This window comes from Anticarsia gemmatalis, chromosome 30, assembly GCF_050436995.1.
Source record: "Anticarsia gemmatalis isolate Benzon Research Colony breed Stoneville strain chromosome 30, ilAntGemm2 primary, whole genome shotgun sequence".
NCBI classification, from domain to species: Eukaryota; Metazoa; Arthropoda; class Insecta; order Lepidoptera; family Erebidae; genus Anticarsia; species Anticarsia gemmatalis.
In genome coordinates, this window is record NC_134774.1 from 1,619,056 (window position 1) to 1,638,058 (window position 19,003).

The window sequence follows — 19,003 nt, forward strand, 5'->3', positions numbered from 1 at the left end:
TGATGAAGATGATTATGATAAGTGATGATGATGATAGGTGATGATGGTGATAGGTGATGATGGTGATAGGTGATGATGATGATAGGTGATGATGATGATAGGTGATGATGATGATAGGTGATGATGATGATATGTGATGATGATGATGATAGGTGATGATGATGATAGGTGATGATGATGATAGGTGATGATGATGATAGGTGATGATGATGATGATAGGTGATGATGATGATGATAGGTGATGATGATGATGATAATGATGAAGATAATTACATTGATAATGACATCGATATTGATGGTTATATTGACGATGATGATGATGTTTTTTTTTTCAAAAGTCAATTTAACGCAAATTTCTTCAAAAATAGAGACGAAGGATAATGTGTTTCATAGCCCAAGAAGTCAGAGATGAAATAGGTAAATATGTAAAGTACTTACCGGACGCTGATGTGCAGAACGTAAGGTTAGGAGGTAGTGGTTCTAGAAACTCGTCGAATTCTGTATCCTCAGGCAGTGCGGACGCCATGTCGTTACTCCACGTACCTATCTCGAAACCCTGGGAACGAAATTAAACTGTTTTAAACCCGCCCAAGTACGAGTCGGACTCGAAGGGTACAGTCGAGTTCTATAATATGTGACCGTGTTGATGAATCAAAAATATATAGGCAATGTTAAGTTTCATAAAAATCTAAACAGCTTTGCCTATAATAAAATGTTTACTTTCTGCCACATCGTAAATATGTAACTGCTGATTACATAATATCAATAATATTGCAACAGACAATGACTCAGTATTTTGTTTAGATTGCTATGAAATTTAACATTGCCTATATATTTTTGATTCATCATTTTCAATTTCTTTCACCTTTTACACCTTCTCTGGACTACCACAAATAATGCAAGACCAAAATTAGCCAAATCGGTCCAGCCGTTCTCGAGTTTTAGCGTGACTAACGAACAGCAATTCATTTTTATAATATTAGTAGGAAGTAAAGGGTTTATACCTCGGCATCTTCTTTTTCTTGTAGTATATCATTGATAGTCTTCTCTTTAGGCTCTTCTGCTTCTTCTTTACCTTCTGCTTCTTTCTTTTTGTCGTTCTCTTCTCGTTCCTTCTCTTCTTTTTCTCTGCAATTGAAAATTAGAGTTAAAGAATATTAATCGCGGGCGGCTTCTAGTTAGAAATAATGATTAATTAGTTTAACATTAAGAGATAATTATTTCTAGTACATCACTTAGAAAAGTTAAATAACTTACTTTATTTCCTTCTCTTTCTGTTCTTTCTTTAATTCCTCTTCTTCTTTCTTCTTTTCATTTTTCTCTGAGTCTGCACTCAATACCTGTAAAAATAATTGTAAATTCAATTTCAATATGGCCGTAAGTATCCTGCTATCCCAAATCCCTATCTCATAAGACTATACACTTAATAAACGTCTTGATATTTCACTCAGGAACAGTTTCAAATGGCAACTGTATAGCTGTTGTTAAATACATTTATTGGGGTCATGCAAGGTCCCAACCCGCACTTGGCATATTGATCGACTTACGGCTTAACCCCCCCTCCCCCCTCAATTCGGGAGGAGACTCTACAGTCAGTGGGACGGTAAAAGGTTAAAAAAATAAACATCAGAGCTTAAACCACGTTTAGTAAGACTATATAATTTACTGACCTCAGCAAGACTCCATCCGAAGTCAAGCGCGGGCCACTGGAAGCCAGGCATGGTGGTGTCATTGATCTTGGGTATACCCAGCCCCACGTCAATGGCGACCGCGCGGCGAATCTCATCCGCTATGAGTAGCGCGTTGATTCTGTAAAAGAATAACAAATGGTAGACAACTTAAATATATAAATAAATATCATCGGACAACTCACACACGGTCATTTGATTCCAAACTAAGCAGAGCTTGTACTGTAACCAAATAACTGATAAACATACTTATATACTTGTAAATACATACTTATATAGATAGATTAAAAACTAGGCTCAGAACGTCGTGCTCGTCACACAAATATTTGTCCCGGGTGGGATTCGAACTCGCAAATGAAACAATAGGATATTTGACCAGTTAAGTAACTTATGTTATAAGTCTAGCCTTTCTTACAACTATGTTGTAGTCGGCTTCCAGTCTCACCGGATGCAGCTAAATACCAGTATTATACATGGAGCGACTGTCTATCTGACCTCCACAACACAGTTACCTGGGTTGTAACACGATACCCCTCGGTAAGACTGGTTGTCAGACTTTCAAGCTTCTGACTACTAGTAACGACTGTCAAAAGTCTCGAAAATGACCACCGGGTATTTTTTTAGACAGTAGCTGATTTAACTGATAGTCAACTACCTTATTGAATAAATTTACAGATTTTTAAAAAGCCATTTATCTTCGTAACTATGAACCGATATTGAAAATTCTTTCACCTATAGGAAGCTAAAATATCTCTTTTTTTAGTTACCTTTATAAAACAGAAGGTAGCGCCACAGTCACAAACAAAACGTTTAATTTTCATAATAGACTGATATCTCCAAAACTACTTAGCCGATTTTGAAAATTCTTTCACCTATAAGAACCAAAATAATCTCCTAATTAGTTACCTGTATAACACGCAAGGTAGCGCCACGGTAGCGAACCACAGCGGCGCCGCGAAGGGATGAACTCGACATAGTTCCGGCTCTAGGATCTAGTACCGGTTTATGATTTTAAAAATAGGCCAATATCTCCAAATTTACTAGACCGATTTTGAAAATGCTTTCACCTATATCAAGCTAAACTACCCCATAATTAGTTACCTGTTACATTTACGCCCTTCAAATCAACTATCGACCCCAGGCTCATTCATCTGCCAAAACTGCGGTCGCGTCTGTCACTCCCGCATAGGTCTTTTAAGCCAGGAAAGAAGATGTTACCTTGTAAATATTCCTCTGTCTGACGCCACCTGAATTACTGCAATAGATGGACACAGGCCAATGATGAGTTACCTGTATAACACACAGGGTAGCGCCACGGTAGCGAACCACAGCGGCGCCGCGAAGGGATGGACTCGGCATAGTTCTGGCACTAAGATCTGCTTCTGATCTAGACGGTCGCGTTTTGCTCGGCGCGTTCTCTCCGATGATACTGGCAGCGCTACGCCTTTTCGATTTACGTATCTGTGAAATAAAATATAAAATAATTATAAGTTATTATGTATAAACCTACAAAGAACACACTTTAGAGACGCATGTCACCGTCAAAACCTACCTAGATTCTAGGTTACCAGCATCAGTCCAATGTGAAACCCACATTTTACACATTTGGGACCCCCACTTGACCTATATAAGACCCGCATCGAGCCATCATAGGACTCACACGTACCCAGACAAGCTAGAGAACCGTATTTAACCCGTATTTGATAGACAGGGACCTGTCTTATAAAAAACCCACATCGTACACACTCGAGACCCCCACTAGACCGATACAAGACCTGCATCCAGTCAGACCCGATATGGACTCGCTTCTATCTAAACGAGATCCGCAAGGGATACGCACCGGAGATTTTGTTTTGTATAAATGTATTCCGTTTAACATAGGACCCGCATCGAACCTACTGCCATCTAGTATGAGACTCGTATTTACACATTTGGGACCTGCATTTAACACACTTGGGACCCGCACTAGACTCATATATGGATCAAAAAGGAATCTACAATGAACACACTTGGTACCCGCACAGTATGTGTGAGTACTATAACGCTACGTCACCTGGGAGTGAGCAGGTTGAGCCGCGCGCTGGTGTGGTCCACGTCCAGCAGCGGCTGCTGGCTCTGGGTGAGCGCCACGCCGTATTTACTGCTGTAGTACTCCCTGAAGCTGGTGTTACGAGATGATGCTGTTGTAACATGACCCGCTAGCTATACACTTACACCCGGCGCGCGTTGTATACATACGCGACCTACACTAGACTGACATAGACCCGCTCCTGACTAACATAGGACTCTTAATGGACCCGCTACAATCTAAAATAAGACCCACACTGGACCCGCATCTATCTAAAATAGGAACCGATAAATTTTAGACACTCGGGACGTACATTTAACACAATTGGGACCAAGATTTAACACACTTGGGACCCGCAATTTACACACCTGAGACCCGCATTTAACACACTTGGGACCCGCATTTAACACACTTTGGACCCGCACTATACCTATATAGACCCACTGCTATCTAAGACCCGCTTCAATCTAAGGTGAGACCCACATTTAACACACTTGGGACCCGCATTAGACCCATATAAGACCCGCTCCATCTAACATAGGATGCTGCACTGCTGTTATATGAGACCTTCAATCTAAAATAGGACCTACATTTAACACACTTATAACCTGTATTTAGCACACTTGGTACCCGCACAGTATGTGTGAGTACTATAACGCCACGTCACCTGGGAGTGAGCAGGTTGAGCCGCGCGCTGGTGTGGTCCACGTCCAGCAGCGGCTGCTGGCTCTGGGTGAGCGCCACGCCGTATTTACTGCTGTAGTACTCCCTGAAGCTGGCGAGATGATGCTGTTGCAACATGACCCGCTAGCTATACACTTACACCCGGCGCGCGCTGTGTACATACGCGACCTACACTAGACTGACATAGACCCGCTTCTGACTAACATAGGTCTCTTAATGGACCCGCTACAGTCTAAAATAGGACCCACACTGGACCCCCGCATCTGTCTAATATGGGACTCGCATTTAACACACTTAGGACCCGCACTATACCTATATAGACCCACTGCTATCTAAGACCCGCTTCATTCTAACATGGGACCAACATTTTACACACTTATGACCTGTATTTAACACACATGGGACCCGCATTAGACCCATATAAGACCCGCTCCATCTAACATAGGATGCTGCACTGCTGTTATATGAGACCTTCAATCTAAAATAGGACCTACATTTAACACACTTATGACCTGTATTTAACACACTAGGTACCCGTACAGTATGTGTGAGTACTATAACGCCACGTCACCTGGGAGTGAGCAGGTTGAGCCGCGCGCTGGTGTGGTCCACGTCCAGCAGCGGCTGCTGGCTCTGGGTGAGCGCCACGCCGTATTTACTGCTGTAGTACTCCCGGAAGCTGGTGTTGCGAGATGAAGGGAATGAGGAGTCGGGAGTTAGATTCCAGCAGATTTCTGCTACTAGGAAGAACTGGGGACAAAAAATATTACTTATTAGCTAAAATAAACTATAACTTTTAAACTATCGCGTTGCGTGTTTAATATAATGTACTAGCTTTTACCCGCGATTTCGTCCGCCACCGAAATTTTCCCATGGGGATGCGTCATTTTTCCGGGGTAAAAAGTAAATGCGTCATTTTCCCGGGGTAAAAAGTAGCCTATGTCCTTTCTCGGGTATCAAAATATCTCCATACCAAACGCACGCAAATTGGTTTAGTAGTTTAGGCGTGATTGAGTAACAGACAGACAGAGTTACTTTCGCATTTATAATATTAGTATGCATAAGTATGTTTATCAGTTATCTGGTTACAGTACAAGCTCTGCTTAGTTTGTAATCAAATGACCGCGTGTGAGTTGTCCAATGATATTTATTTACCTGTGGTTGATCCTGGTTCCTGTACCACGGAGTGACGACAGCCTCCCTGTACTTCTCAGCATCAAACTCGAAGGTCTCCCCGGGCTTCAGGAGCGGATTGTCCATCTTCTTGACGCGGTTGCGACGCTCCCGGGCTGGGAGTTTTGACTGTGGGGGGGAAAATGTTATTAACTAACCGACTACGAAAAGGAGAAGGTTCTTAATTCGGCGCAGATTATTTTGTAGTGAATGAGTGAGTGAATGAATGAGCGAATGTGCGAGTAAAAATGCGAATGATGGAGGGAATGAGTGAATGAGTGACTGAGTGATTAGAGTGATTATAGAGTGAGTACGTGAACAACTGAGTGAACGAGTGAGTGAAAGAGTGAGTAAGATAGAGTAGTAATAGCCGAATGGTATAAGTTGACTGGTTGATGTATGTATGTATGTATGTTAGTATGCAACATACCTTGCCCTCCTCCTCCTCCTGCGTCTCCCACAGCACGCTGCTATCTATCTCCAAGATCTTCTTATCTTCTGTATGTTGGTATATCAGCTCCAAGAAAGCCCAGTCAATGTCGATTTTAGCCGTACCGTCCGGTCTGGTCGCTAGAACAATCATAACTTCTATTAGTAAAATAGCTCTTTCAATCAATTTTAAAACAAAGGGTAAAAATTTAGGGTCATATATATTTTTAATGCGACATAATAAATAATCCAAAAATGTCTATAAATTAAAAAATGTTAAGGGTGGACAACCATTATCACTAAAGAGTATGAAAATAGATGTTGGCCGATTCTCAGACCTACTCAATATGCTCACAAAATTTCATGAGAATCAGTCAAGCCGTTTCGGAGGAGTACGGTAACTTACATTGTGACACGAGAATTTTATATATAAGATTAAAATAACTTATAACTTTTAAACTCTCGCGTTGTATGTTTAATGTATAATAGAATACGGGAATTAACGCGAACACGCATTTTACCTTAAAATGCTTAACGTTTCGGCGCAGGTTGCACTCGCCGTGGCCGCAGGCTTACTAGCATTTTAAAGTAAAATGTGTGTTCGCGTTAATTCCCGTATTCTATTATACATTAAAAGAACTCACTTTTAACCGTAGGCACAATATAATAGTTATTATGTGTAGATCCGTCGCTCTGTAGTTTCATACCGCGGCGACGTACTCTCAATACTTCAGCGAACACGAAGCGCATGAACCTGTAACAAAACAATATTATAACAAACATGGACTCAAGGCACAGCCCCTGCATCATTATGGGAGGAGACACTATGTCCCATTAGGGGCTTTAAAGGGTATTATATCAGCTTAGCCTTTCTTCCAACTATGTTGGAGTCGGCTTCCAGTCTCACCGGATGCAGCTGAATACCAGTATTTTACATGGAGCGACTGTCTATCTGACCTCCACAACACAGTTACCTGAGTTATAACACGATACCCTTCAGTATATATAAGTATGTATTTACAAGTATATAAGTATGTTTATCAGTTGGTTACAGTACAAGCTCTGCTTAGTTTGTAGTCAGATGACCGTGTGTGAGTTGAGAGACATATTATGAAAGGATTTGGCTAATGTTTTTAAAACCGGCCGCTTGCCTAACGTCAACCTTTTTATCGTATCTACTTGGACTTACCATTGCGTCGGGAGGTCTTGGATTCCCACACGGAACAATTATTTGTGCGATCCACAAATAGTTGTTTCGGGTCTGGTTGTACTTTGTGACCGTTGCTAGTACATTTGTAAAAGTTCCCGCGACACAAGAGCAATTCTTAGTACGGGAGTTGTCTATTATAAGCAAATTAGCTGACCCGCGCAACTTCGCTTGCGTCCAATAAGAAGGAATGGGTGAAATTTTCCTTCTTTTGGTCGTAGCGTGATGATATATAGGCTATGTCCTTTCTCGGGTATTATATTATCTCCATACCAAATTTCATGCGAATTGGTTCAGTAGTTTAGGCGTGATTGAGTAGCAGACAGACAGACAGACAGAGTTACTTTCGCATTTATAATATTAGTATGGATGGATTCAAAACTCACCGTCTCACAAGCCTCCCTCTCCTCGGCGACAGTCTCACATCAGCGTCGGGCACATGCTCCACTGACACTCGCACCTCACCCGACCGCGTGTACACCGGGAACGCTGGGATCTGTAGACTGAAAGATAAAAGAATATTAAAAATATTGGTTGGTTGGATGGATGGTTGCTTGGATGGTTGGTTGGATGGTTGGTTGGTTGGTTGGATGGTTGGTTGGATGGTTGGTTGGTTGGATGGTTGGTTGGTTGGTTGGATGGTTGGTTGGTTGGATGGTTGGTTGGATGGTTGGTTGGATGGTTGTTTGCTTGGTTAGTCAATTGATTGGTTACTTATGAGTTGGTCGTTTGGTTAATTAGTTGTGGGTTGGTCGGTAGGTCTGTAAAGCAATTTAGCCATGCAATCGGTTAACAAACCTGATTTGTTTGTTGATTGGATGAGAGGTTTTAAATTATATTAGTTGGTTGGTTGGCGGGTTGGAAGGTTGGATCGTTGGTTGTTTAGCTGGTCGCTTGGTTGGACGATTGGTTGGTTAGTTGATTGGACAATTGCTTTATTGATTAGTTGGCTATACAGTTATATAATATACATATATACTAACTTGCAAGGCTCATCTCTAGCCATTAGTACGCCAATAGCTTGAGTAGCGTTCTGCGGCGCGTGGAGTCGCCGGCCCCTAGTGTTGTACCTCTCAGGCAGAGCACACCACAGGCACGACACTATTGCGTATAACATGTTGCGTTTTTTACCTAGAAAACAAAAAAACATTCACATAATCTAGAATAGCGGGAAAAAGGTCTATTAGATAGTAAATTGCGTTCACTGGTCGGTATATAATCTGGGCGGTCATTCCATAGATGGGTGACCGCATAGTGGTATTTGAACAGCGTGTCTCCGTGCTTCGGAGGGCAGGTAAAAAGGTGGTCCCGTACCTCGATTCTGTACATTCGATACTAACGTCACGCTAACGAATACCATACATTACTATCGAGCTACTCGTTAGGAAACCGGCAGCAATCCGGCAGAGAATCGCGACCTATCGAGTATCGAAAACTTGACATTTAAAGTGAGAAAAAGATTCGTTCTGAAAATTTGTTCTTTAAATAAAATTTTATGGGTAATAATTGTGTATAAACTAATTTTAAATATATTATATAGTGGATAAAAAATAATCATAAAAGGTATTATTCTCATAAATAATAATTATAGTCTACTTTAAACGGTATTAGTAAAAATAAATCAATAACATAAATATCATAATTAATGTTGTTCAACGAAACATTATCAACACAAAAAAAGAATCAGCGTCTTTTTTCAGCCTCGTTGGCCTCGTCTTCCTAAAATTATCTACTAAAGAATATTTAAATAATTTATTAAAATTAAAAATGGAAAGAACATATTATTTCGAAATTCGAATTTCGAATTGCCCCTAAGTGCGCTCCAGCTAAAAAAAATAATTTATTTAATTTTATTTTATTTTAATGTTTGGTGGAAAATGGCGCCATTGAAGAACATAGTTGTTGCAAAAATCCGCTAGGGGCGCTGATCAATTTTTCATACAAAATTTTTCGATAGCTACTCGGTAGTCGATACTCGATAGTTGTACAGAATCGCGGTACCGGTTGTTGCTAATAAGATAACAGTCGTTAAGCCACGTCAAAGATCTTTCGGGATTGAACAACTTTGACACTAGGTTGACCCCTAACCATACGACAGAAAAACAACTTTTGTTTAGTTACTTTTTTCAAGTTACTTAGTGCTGTGGACTTAACGTCTAACCTCTCCCTCCTCCGGTAGCGGTCTCATGTCATTGTCATGCAAACGCCACTTAAACACTATTAGCGGCGCAGGTCAATACAAATTACATTCTTACCGGTGGTTTTCTTTTCCTTGGGCGGTTTATTCTGTGTTTCTTTGTTATCCGGAGGGTCTATTTCTGAATCACTTGTATCGACTACCGGTTGACAGTCGGTAAACGCCCAGGCGGTCTGAAACAAGATATATTGCTAAAAGTTACACTACAGTCAACTTGGGTAACTTTGAATCATTTGGGTAACATTGACAGTGGGAATATGAACTAGTTATTTTTTTATATGAAACCAACACAATTGATAAAGATTCATTTTAGTTTTGCAAACTTTTATCAATTGTGTTGGTTTCATGGCCCAAATGATTCAAAGTTACCCAAGTTGACTGTACTTACACTAAATGAATTTAACTCATTAATGTCCCACTGCTGGGCAATGGTCTCCCAAACGAGGGAGGGGTTAGGCCTTGGGTCCACCACGCTGACCAAGTGCGGGTTGAGGATTTTGCATGCCCTCAATAAATGTTTTAAACCAATTTTAGGCATGCAAGTTTTCATCACGATGTTTTCCTTCACCGTTATAACAAGTGATCATTATTTCTAATACACACATCACTTGGACAAGTCATTGGTGTGTTGCCTCGGGTTCGAACCTGCGATCACTTTAGTGGGAGGTGCCAACTTATACCACTTACTTACCCGTTTATAATAATACTGTCTCCGTTTAGTAGTCCCGGGTCTTGCGCTATCACTATTGTCAGTCACATCGTTATTGTTACAGGCAATTGTGTTTGAAGCCTCCAGTTCCACCGCTTTGAAGTTTTCCTTACCTTTAAAGAAAAACAAAACTCTTAATTTTTTTTCTTTAAAAAAAAATAACTACCGTATTTCGTTGGTATCAAATGAGTGCCTAATAAAATGTTTCTATGTGTAATATAACAATTTAAAATTATTTACAAAAATAAAGAAAAACCGGCCAGGTGCGAGTCGGACTCGCGGACAAAGTCCGTACCAAATGTGAAACGACATTAGTTTATTGTACGGGGACCCCCTTAATATAATTTTAATTATTAGTATTTGTTGTTATAGCGGCAACGGAAATTCATCATTTGTGAAAATTTCAGCTTTCTAGCTATCACGGTTTATGAGATACAGCCTGGAGACAGACAGACAGCGAAGGCTTAGTAATAGGGTCGAAACCATAAAAATTACATAGTCTGAGCATTTTATATGAACCTTTTACGAGTACAAGACTAATAATTTTTCGTTAACCCAGTCAACTACGGTACTAAGCTACGCCCAACGCATCTTCCGTGAGATGTGAACCTCAGTATCACATAAATAGCAACTAAGGGAACTGAAGGGGAAGGGAGGTGTTAACTGCCTCTATGGCGCGGTCGGTAGTATATGCGCCTGCCGTGCGAGAGGTCTCGGGTTCGAATCCTGGGTCGGGCCAAAAAGTCTTTTCTGAGATTTACTGTTAAGAATTTTTTAGAGATTGCCCGGAGTTGGGAAGTTGAGGTCGAAGACCTCCGTGCCTCGGAGAGCACGTAAAGCCGTCGGTCCTGCGCCTGACCTCTCACTGGTCGTGTCGGTTATCTGTCCCACCAAACTATGAGAGTGATGGAATAGAGAGTGTACCTGTGTATTGTGCACACACTTGGACACTATAAACGAAGTCCTGCACAGATGGTCAGTTTCAATGAAACTGACCGCCGTAGTCGTATATCGGCTAGGAGGACATTATTTAAGGGATAGTTAACTTAAAGATAACTTACCGATAGGCATCAGCTGGTTATCTAATTCACCAGATTTGTGTAATATTCTACAAGCTTGTAATGCTACCATACGTCTGGCTAACACTTTAGTAGGCATTGGATGTCCCTGTGAAACAAAAATATATATTAATGATACGTTTATAAAGTCTATTTATATATTACTGTAATAAATGTCATCAAAATTGCTGTATCTGTTTTCACTTGAAACGGGGACTAACATATATCTATGCTAATGAAATAAAGCTGAAAAGTTTGTTTGTTTGAACGCGCTAATCTCAGGAACTACTGGTCCGATTTGAAAAAATATTTCGGTGTTAGATAGACCATTTATCGAGGAAGGTTATAGGCTATATAACATCACGCTATGCCCAATAGGAGCAGAGTAGCAGTAAAAGATGTTACAAAAACAGGGAAAAATTTCACCGATTCTCTCTTATTGGATGCAAGCGAAGTTGCGCGGGTCAGCTAGTGTATAATAAATGACCAGCCAGTTGCGCTCACCGGTCGGTAAACGATCTGTGGGTTAAGCAACACTTGGCGCGGTCATTCTATAGATGGGTGATCGTATAGTGGTATTTGAACTGGGCGTCTCTGTACATATAACGTCGGTCCCGGTTGTTGTCAATTAAGATAACAGTCGTTAAGCCACGTTAAAGGCCTTCGGGCTTGAACAACTTTGACACTAGGTTGACCACTAACCATACGATGTCAAAAAGACCGCTAAAAGGACTCAGAAACCGGGCATATGTCGGTCAGTCACCTTTGAGTTATATATATTTAGATATATAGATTTAAAAACTCACCACAATATTATATTTGACTGGACAATTCAAAGGTAGTCTCAGGGTACAGATGTAAGCAGTTTTAGTTTCAGCACCGTCACCAACCGGGAGTTGAACCTGCTCCATCCACCATTGCGGTGCGAGACGGGTGAAAGTGTCTGATGGTAGTTTACCACAGTACCTAAAGAGAAAAATATATTATAGTACATACATAATATTACGTCGGGGAAAAAGTCTTTTCGCATTATAGTATGTATGAACTTGTAATAAAATCTCTTTGGCTTCAAGAATCACAAATGAGTACACGGTTCATTAGGTTTCTTTCAGTGAGCTCGTGAGGTACTCAAATATCGAGCTTTTTTGTGTAGAGAAAAGATTTTATTACAAGTTCATACATACTATTATGCGAAAAACTGAGCAAAGAACGTCACTTGGTACGATCCTTACAAACTTCCCTTGCTTCATTCACATACATACATGTTGTCATACAGGACCGCACATAATAATTTTAATTTAAAAACTTACCTATTTATAAGTGCAATTGCCGAACTCAAGTCCACACTAGCCGTATCGCAATCTCCGATATTCCGACTATCAACTTTACTATCGTGTTTCGCGAAACTCACTGAACACTTCACATTAGCTATACTATCACACACTTGACTATCAGAAATCGGTATATCTTCTTTCAAATTTGCATTTTCTTGTATATTTTTAGTATTATTGTCTTGTATTTCTTTCTGTATGTCACTAGAAAGTGTATTAGTATCAATTTTAGCAGAATTTTCGTTAATTTTATCGGCTTTCTCATCAGAAATACATGTTTCAGTATCTTTTTCTTCATTATTGATTTTTAATTCAGCTGTTTTGTTAATTAAATCATCGATTATATCACTTTTTATTACTTTATCATCGCTATCTTTAGCAATATCGCTTATCGCGATAGTCTGACTATCATGACTATCAATACTCTTATTACTATCGATGTGTTCTTTTTCAGTGCTTTGTTCATCACTATCTTTGACAATATCACTTATCTCGATAGTCTGACTATCATGACTATCATGACTATCAAAACTCTTATTACTATCAAGTTGTTCTTTCTCAACTTTCTCTTTGATACTAGCCTCTAAAACGTTACAGATCTTTTTCTTATCTTTAATCTTAATTTTAGCCTCATTTTCTGTATTTTTCACTTTAGCATCTTCTGGTTTATTGTTATTAGTAGTTATTGTAGTAATATTTGTATCAATTTCATCAATTTTATTTGTATCTTTAACAATATCAATATTAATATTACTGTCAATAGTAGCAGTATTTATCATACTATCACTTTGCTTAATTTCTTCTTTTGCAGTATCAACTTTGATGTTTTCACCTTCATTAATACTAGCCATAGCATCACTATCAACAGATTTCAAATCGTCAGAATTTACATTCTTGATAGTTGTACTATCAGATACAGAGACAACTTGACTATTAACTTCGTCAATTTTATTTTCATCGCTCGCCATAGTAATAGTAGTATCAGCAATAGCAAGACTATTATTATCAACATTATCCTTCTCATCCATTCTCTTGATACTATCAAAAACAGCGACACTGTCATCATAACTGTCTTTAACATCATCACTTTTCTCGATAGTCACACTATCAGATAGTCCCTGACTATCAAGTTTCTCACATTTATTACCACTATCAACTACAGTAGTACTATCGGCCGTTTTATTGCCACTATCAGTAGGTGTACTATCGACCGGTGTGTAAGGTTTGATATAGATAGTCAGTTGGTCGGCGTGGTCTTCTTCCGATTGTGGGGGCTCGTCTTGTATGCCACAGCCGCATTTACGACTAATAAGCTGTGGGAAGAAAAATATATAATATTATAAGGCAACGGGTCTTAAACGCGATAGAAAATTAAAGGTTAGAATATCTTATTTCGACGATGAAGTACCAATACCTCTTAACTACAAAATCACCATTTTACAGGAGGAGAAAAAAACGCGTCACATTTTTATTTTTTGAAAATTCAGAGATCTAAATATGAAAATATTGTAGTAATGGGAACATGGATGAGATGCTCTGTATGTAATTTAGAAGCATTTTACACTTGAAGTTAGGATGTAATGTCAGCAGGTCTTGCTAAATGAATGCATACATTGACTTAGCAGCTATTTCTATTAGCATTTTCTCTCAAAACTATCAACATATTTAGTTAGGTGTCTTGACGAGTACACGCAAAATGCAATTTTATGTCCAACGCATTCAAAATCAAAAAATCGGCAAAATGTCAGTTAGGAGGTATTGGCACTTCATCGTCGATTTGTTTTCCCGACGTTTCGATCTAATTACATCAACCGCGGTCACGGGCTGACTATCGATATATTTCAATCGAAACGTCGCAACCTTTAATTTTGTTGCAAATTTTAAAATTGAAGATGCGAGTGTTTGAAGGAAAAAAATATTTTAGTAGTCTGGGCGTAGGCTATTGTATTGTAACTTGCATAGTTCAACGTTCCATGCCTCTTATTTGAGTAAGTAAAGAGTAAGTAGGCTATGACTGATCTTGAGTATACAACTATAAGTGTGGTAAATTTCAATAAAAAATATTCAGAAGTGAAATGTGAATTCGTAATACAGACAGAAATTATTTTCGCGATCCACAAATATTTGTTTCGTGTCCTGGTTGTACTTTGTGCCCGTTGTTTGTATGTTTGTGAAAGTCCCCGCGACACAAGGACAATTCTTAGTGCGGTGTTGTCTTTTAAAGAAACAAAAATAAAGGTAGTCGAGGTTCTACATTAGTTTATTAAAAACATACCTGATCCAATTCTCTATAAGTGGCAACATTGTGTAGTATTTCATCTGTAGATTGAGTAGAATAACTGCATAGAAGGGCTGACGTCGCGCGAGCGGCTCGAGCCCGCCCGCGGCATAAGCCGTATGAACGATAACTGTGAACAAAACAATACATATAGGGCAAATTTATAGAATCTATACTAATATTATAAAGCTGAAGAGTTTGTCTGCTAATCTCAGGAACTACTGGTCCGATTTGAAAAATTTTTTCAGTGTTAGATAGCACATTTATCGAGGAAGGCTATAGGCTATATATCATTACGCTACGACAAATAGGAGCAGAGTATCAGTAAAAAATGCTACGAAAACGGGGAAAATTTTGACCCATTCTCTCTTATGTGACGCAAGCGAAGTTGCGCGGGTCAGCTAGTAATTTATATTTACAAAATATAAGTATCTGTATCAAACAGGTCACCGTCAGCTGTATAAGACGTGTCACTGATGTTATACATTCTGTATGTTGTATACCTCCAGCCGCGAACCTTGTATACAAGACTCTCTACTAAGTTATTGGAGTATAGTCAACTGTGTCATAGTTAGTTTATAGTGTCGTGTGTACAATACACAGGTACACTTTCTATTAGATCACTCTCATAGTGAAAGGTCAGGCGCAGGGCTGACGTCTTCACCTTCTTTTCAAGGCACGGAGGCCTATAACTTTAGGCCATCATTGAGAATTTTTTAAAACGTCAAAATATCTTTTCGGACAGACCTGGGTCTCGAACCCCATCCCTCTCCACGGCAGTACCGTATATTACTGACCGCACCACAAAGACAGTTAATTCTAATTGTTTGTTTGTCGTATGGTTAGTTGACCACTAGTGTCAAAGTTGTTCAAGCCGCCCGAGAGGCCTTTGACGTGGCTTAACGACTGTTATCTTAGTAGACAACAGCCGGAACCGACTTTTAACGTGCACTCCGAAGCACGGAGACGCCCAGTTCAAATACCACTATGCGGTCACCCATCTATGGCATGACCGCGCCAATGGTTGCTTAACCCACAGATCGTTTACCGACCGGTGCGCGCAACTGGCTATGGGCGCCTCAAATAATCTAATTAATATAGTTATATTATACTTACGAAGGCGGCACGTCCCATCGTAGTACTAGATTACATCGCGGTAGATCAATTCCTTCTTCTAGCGCTGACGTGGCGAGCAGCAAGTTACATTCGTGCATGCGAAACCTGTAACAAAATATATATCTAAATTATTTAAAAGTAGTAATTTTATTGGTCTTATGTATAATAGAATACGGGAATTAACGCGAACACGCATTTTCCTTAAAATGCCTAACGTTTCTAACGGTCTAAGCATGCACCAACACAAGTGGTCGAGAGTTTCAACTCAAGGTGTGTATTATAAATAATGATCACTTGTTATAACAGTGAAGGAAAACATCGTGATGCAACCTTGCATGCCTGAGAGTTCTTTAGAACAGTTCTTGAAGGTATGCAAAGCCCCCCAACCCGCTATTGGCCAGCGTGGTGGACTCAAGGCCTAACCCTTCCCACATTACGGAAGGAGACCCTTGCCCAGCAGTGGGACATTAATGGGTTAAATTTATAATTTTTTTCACCGTCCCACTGCTGGATAAATCCCACGACTGGGTAAAGGTCTTATAACAGAATAAGGGAGAGTTAGCCCTTGAGCTTTTATCTGACCTTTTTCAAGAACTTTGCTAAACAACTCTTTAGCCTCATAAGCACGAGCGCTGCTTTCAATACAGTCAGCGTCAGAAATAATAGGTCGGGGAAAAAGTATTTTCGCATTATAGTACTGTTATATCCGAAATTAGTTAATAAGTTTTGCTGTGCAAGCAATACATAATTATTATAAAAGCATCACCGCCACGCGGCCAGTAGTCAGTTGTTGTTAGCAGTTAGCATCACTCAGTAATTCCATTAACATCTCCCGGGTGCAACGGTTTGAGTTCGTGTAGTAGTGTAATTTTGGGTCTCTTAATAAATATATTTCGGGTTTTAATAAATAGTTTTTTTTTTAAAAAACTCGCTAAGGACTTCGCGCAAAACATTTGGTGTCAGAAGTGGGATGCTGTTGGCTTTCTGGACCCGTGTTCAGACCACAGCATTCGGACAGTTCTTAGTGAGTGTGTACTAGCAGCGCAAGGTCGACGGTAAGCCTCAGCTCTTGCAGCGTGAGCCCGCATCACGTCAGATCGACGATAAGTCTCCGCCCCACGCAGCGTGAGCCCGCATCAGACACGCAAGTACACCCCTTAGCCGACTGTCAGCCTCCGCTTTGTAGCGTGAGCCAGCGCTAGCCCGTCAACCAAATTCTAGTCTTGACCTTGACTAGACTGCAGCCGACCTTCAGCCTCCGCTAGTAAGCGTGAGCCGGCGCCGCAGCAATCGAGACCAATTACCTACGTCTTCAATCTGAATTTTTTTATACTCAAATTCTACTGAGCCTATAAAACCCTCTGGGTGTAGAGCAGCTCCGTGTTGTCAACGTCTTCAACTGTTGCCAGTTCCCATGATGCAGCTAACTCACCTGATCCTCTTCGCCTTCATCTGGAACACGAAATCATCATCAACGTAAGTCTTAACTTTCTGTGTTGTGTGTGCAGTGAAATTTTGTGATAAAAGTATTCGAAATAATTTGTGCATCGTTCTGCAACTCTGAAAAGAAAATCTTATTATAAGACTTTATTTTAAATTAGCCGTGTAACAACAAATAATCTGTATATCTAAATCTTATAATCTAATTATTATATTAGAAATTTATATCTACTAAATCTCAAGGTTATCTAAACATATACCTATTATTATTATTGTTGATTATCAATGACGGATTCCGAACTTTCAGTAAAATCTGAAAAGGAAAATAAAAATCCTACAAAAATGTCCAATGCTATAACTCTTAATTTCCTTACCAAATTTATTAAACCATATGATGGTAAAAGGGGAACGCTCCCCGCTTTTCTTACAAACTGTGACAATGCCATTTCACTTGCCTCCGTTGAACAACAAACTATCTTATGTAAATTTATTATTTCCCAATTGGAAGGTAAGGCACAAGTAGCATGTTCTTTAAAAACTTTTAGTAAGTGGTCAGAACTCAAGGATTTCTTAAAACAGAACTTTAGTGAGAAGAAACATTCATCACATCTTTTGTCCGACTTACAAAATTGCAAACAAAACTTGCCGTCGGAGACAGTCACGCAATTTTCCTTGAGAATAGAATCATGTCTTACGCGGTTGTTAGCAGATGTGCATTTCTCATGTGATAAAAAGGACGAATTAGTCGGTAGAGTCGCCGGTATTGAAGATTTAGCACTCAATACCTTCCTTATGGGTCTAAATCCGAGTTTTTCGCATATAGTTCGATGTCGTAACCCTAAAACGCTAAACGAGGCGGTCACACATGCTATTGAAGAAGAAAAATTATTTAACGCTACCAAACTCTCTTCTAAATCACCGAAGACATGTTCGACGTGTAACAAACAAGGTCACTTGTCTTCAGAATGCTATCGAAATAAGAACAAAAATGTAAAATCTTATAATACAAATTTTTCTAATTCAAATCTTTCAAATCAAAATCGTTTTCCCATGCAAATTCAATCGTCACAAATTCCTAATAATTTCCCACGTAAAAGTTGCGCATATTGCAAAAGACCCGGTCATTTGATAACCGAGTGTCGCAAGCGGCAGTACAATAATCAACACCGTAATAATACTCATGCACAGAGTAGTGATGTACATAGAGGCAACGCAAATGTAAATTTTTGCCATACGAATGATACGGCCATGAACCATTCAAGCGTTAATGAAACATTAATTCCCGAACCTTTAAACTAAATCGGATTCCGAATGCGTGTCGATCGGAATCCATAGGATTCAAAAATGACACAATTATTTCTAAATCTTATACAAAATCATATGATAATCCTAAATCTTTTACTAAATCGTATGATAATCCTAAATCTTATACTAAATCGTATGATAATCCTAAATCTTATACTAAATCGTATGATAATCCTAAATCTTATACAAAATCATATGATAATCCTAAATCTTATACTAAATCGTATGATAATCCTAAATCTTATACAAAATCATATGATAATCCTAAATCTTTTACTAAATCGTATGATAATCCTAAATCTTATACTAAATCGTATGAT

General features: G+C 39.4%; 1 protein-coding gene across 1 annotated transcript in view; it reads right to left on the bottom strand.

Moving 5' to 3' along the window:
- The window catches only part of Dcr-1 (Endoribonuclease Dcr-1), a 55,487-nt gene that overhangs the window by 17,941 nt on the left and 18,543 nt on the right, over nucleotides 1-19,003 (bottom strand). Inside the window, exons 11-28 of the mRNA XM_076133971.1 lie at nucleotides 15,939-16,043; nucleotides 14,820-14,952; nucleotides 12,524-13,857; nucleotides 12,020-12,179; nucleotides 11,217-11,322; nucleotides 10,138-10,268; nucleotides 9,505-9,619; nucleotides 8,233-8,380; nucleotides 7,636-7,752; nucleotides 6,687-6,796; nucleotides 6,044-6,183; nucleotides 5,596-5,742; nucleotides 5,012-5,190; nucleotides 2,979-3,149; nucleotides 1,671-1,809; nucleotides 1,258-1,340; nucleotides 1,005-1,128; nucleotides 439-556 (exon numbers count right to left, since the gene is read on the bottom strand). Of these exons, the coding sequence (XP_075990086.1) occupies nucleotides 439-556; nucleotides 1,005-1,128; nucleotides 1,258-1,340; nucleotides 1,671-1,809; nucleotides 2,979-3,149; nucleotides 5,012-5,190; nucleotides 5,596-5,742; nucleotides 6,044-6,183; nucleotides 6,687-6,796; nucleotides 7,636-7,752; nucleotides 8,233-8,380; nucleotides 9,505-9,619; nucleotides 10,138-10,268; nucleotides 11,217-11,322; nucleotides 12,020-12,179; nucleotides 12,524-13,857; nucleotides 14,820-14,952; nucleotides 15,939-16,043 (3,560 nt within the window). The remainder of the gene's footprint in view (nucleotides 1-438; nucleotides 557-1,004; nucleotides 1,129-1,257; nucleotides 1,341-1,670; nucleotides 1,810-2,978; nucleotides 3,150-5,011; nucleotides 5,191-5,595; nucleotides 5,743-6,043; nucleotides 6,184-6,686; nucleotides 6,797-7,635; nucleotides 7,753-8,232; nucleotides 8,381-9,504; nucleotides 9,620-10,137; nucleotides 10,269-11,216; nucleotides 11,323-12,019; nucleotides 12,180-12,523; nucleotides 13,858-14,819; nucleotides 14,953-15,938; nucleotides 16,044-19,003) is intronic.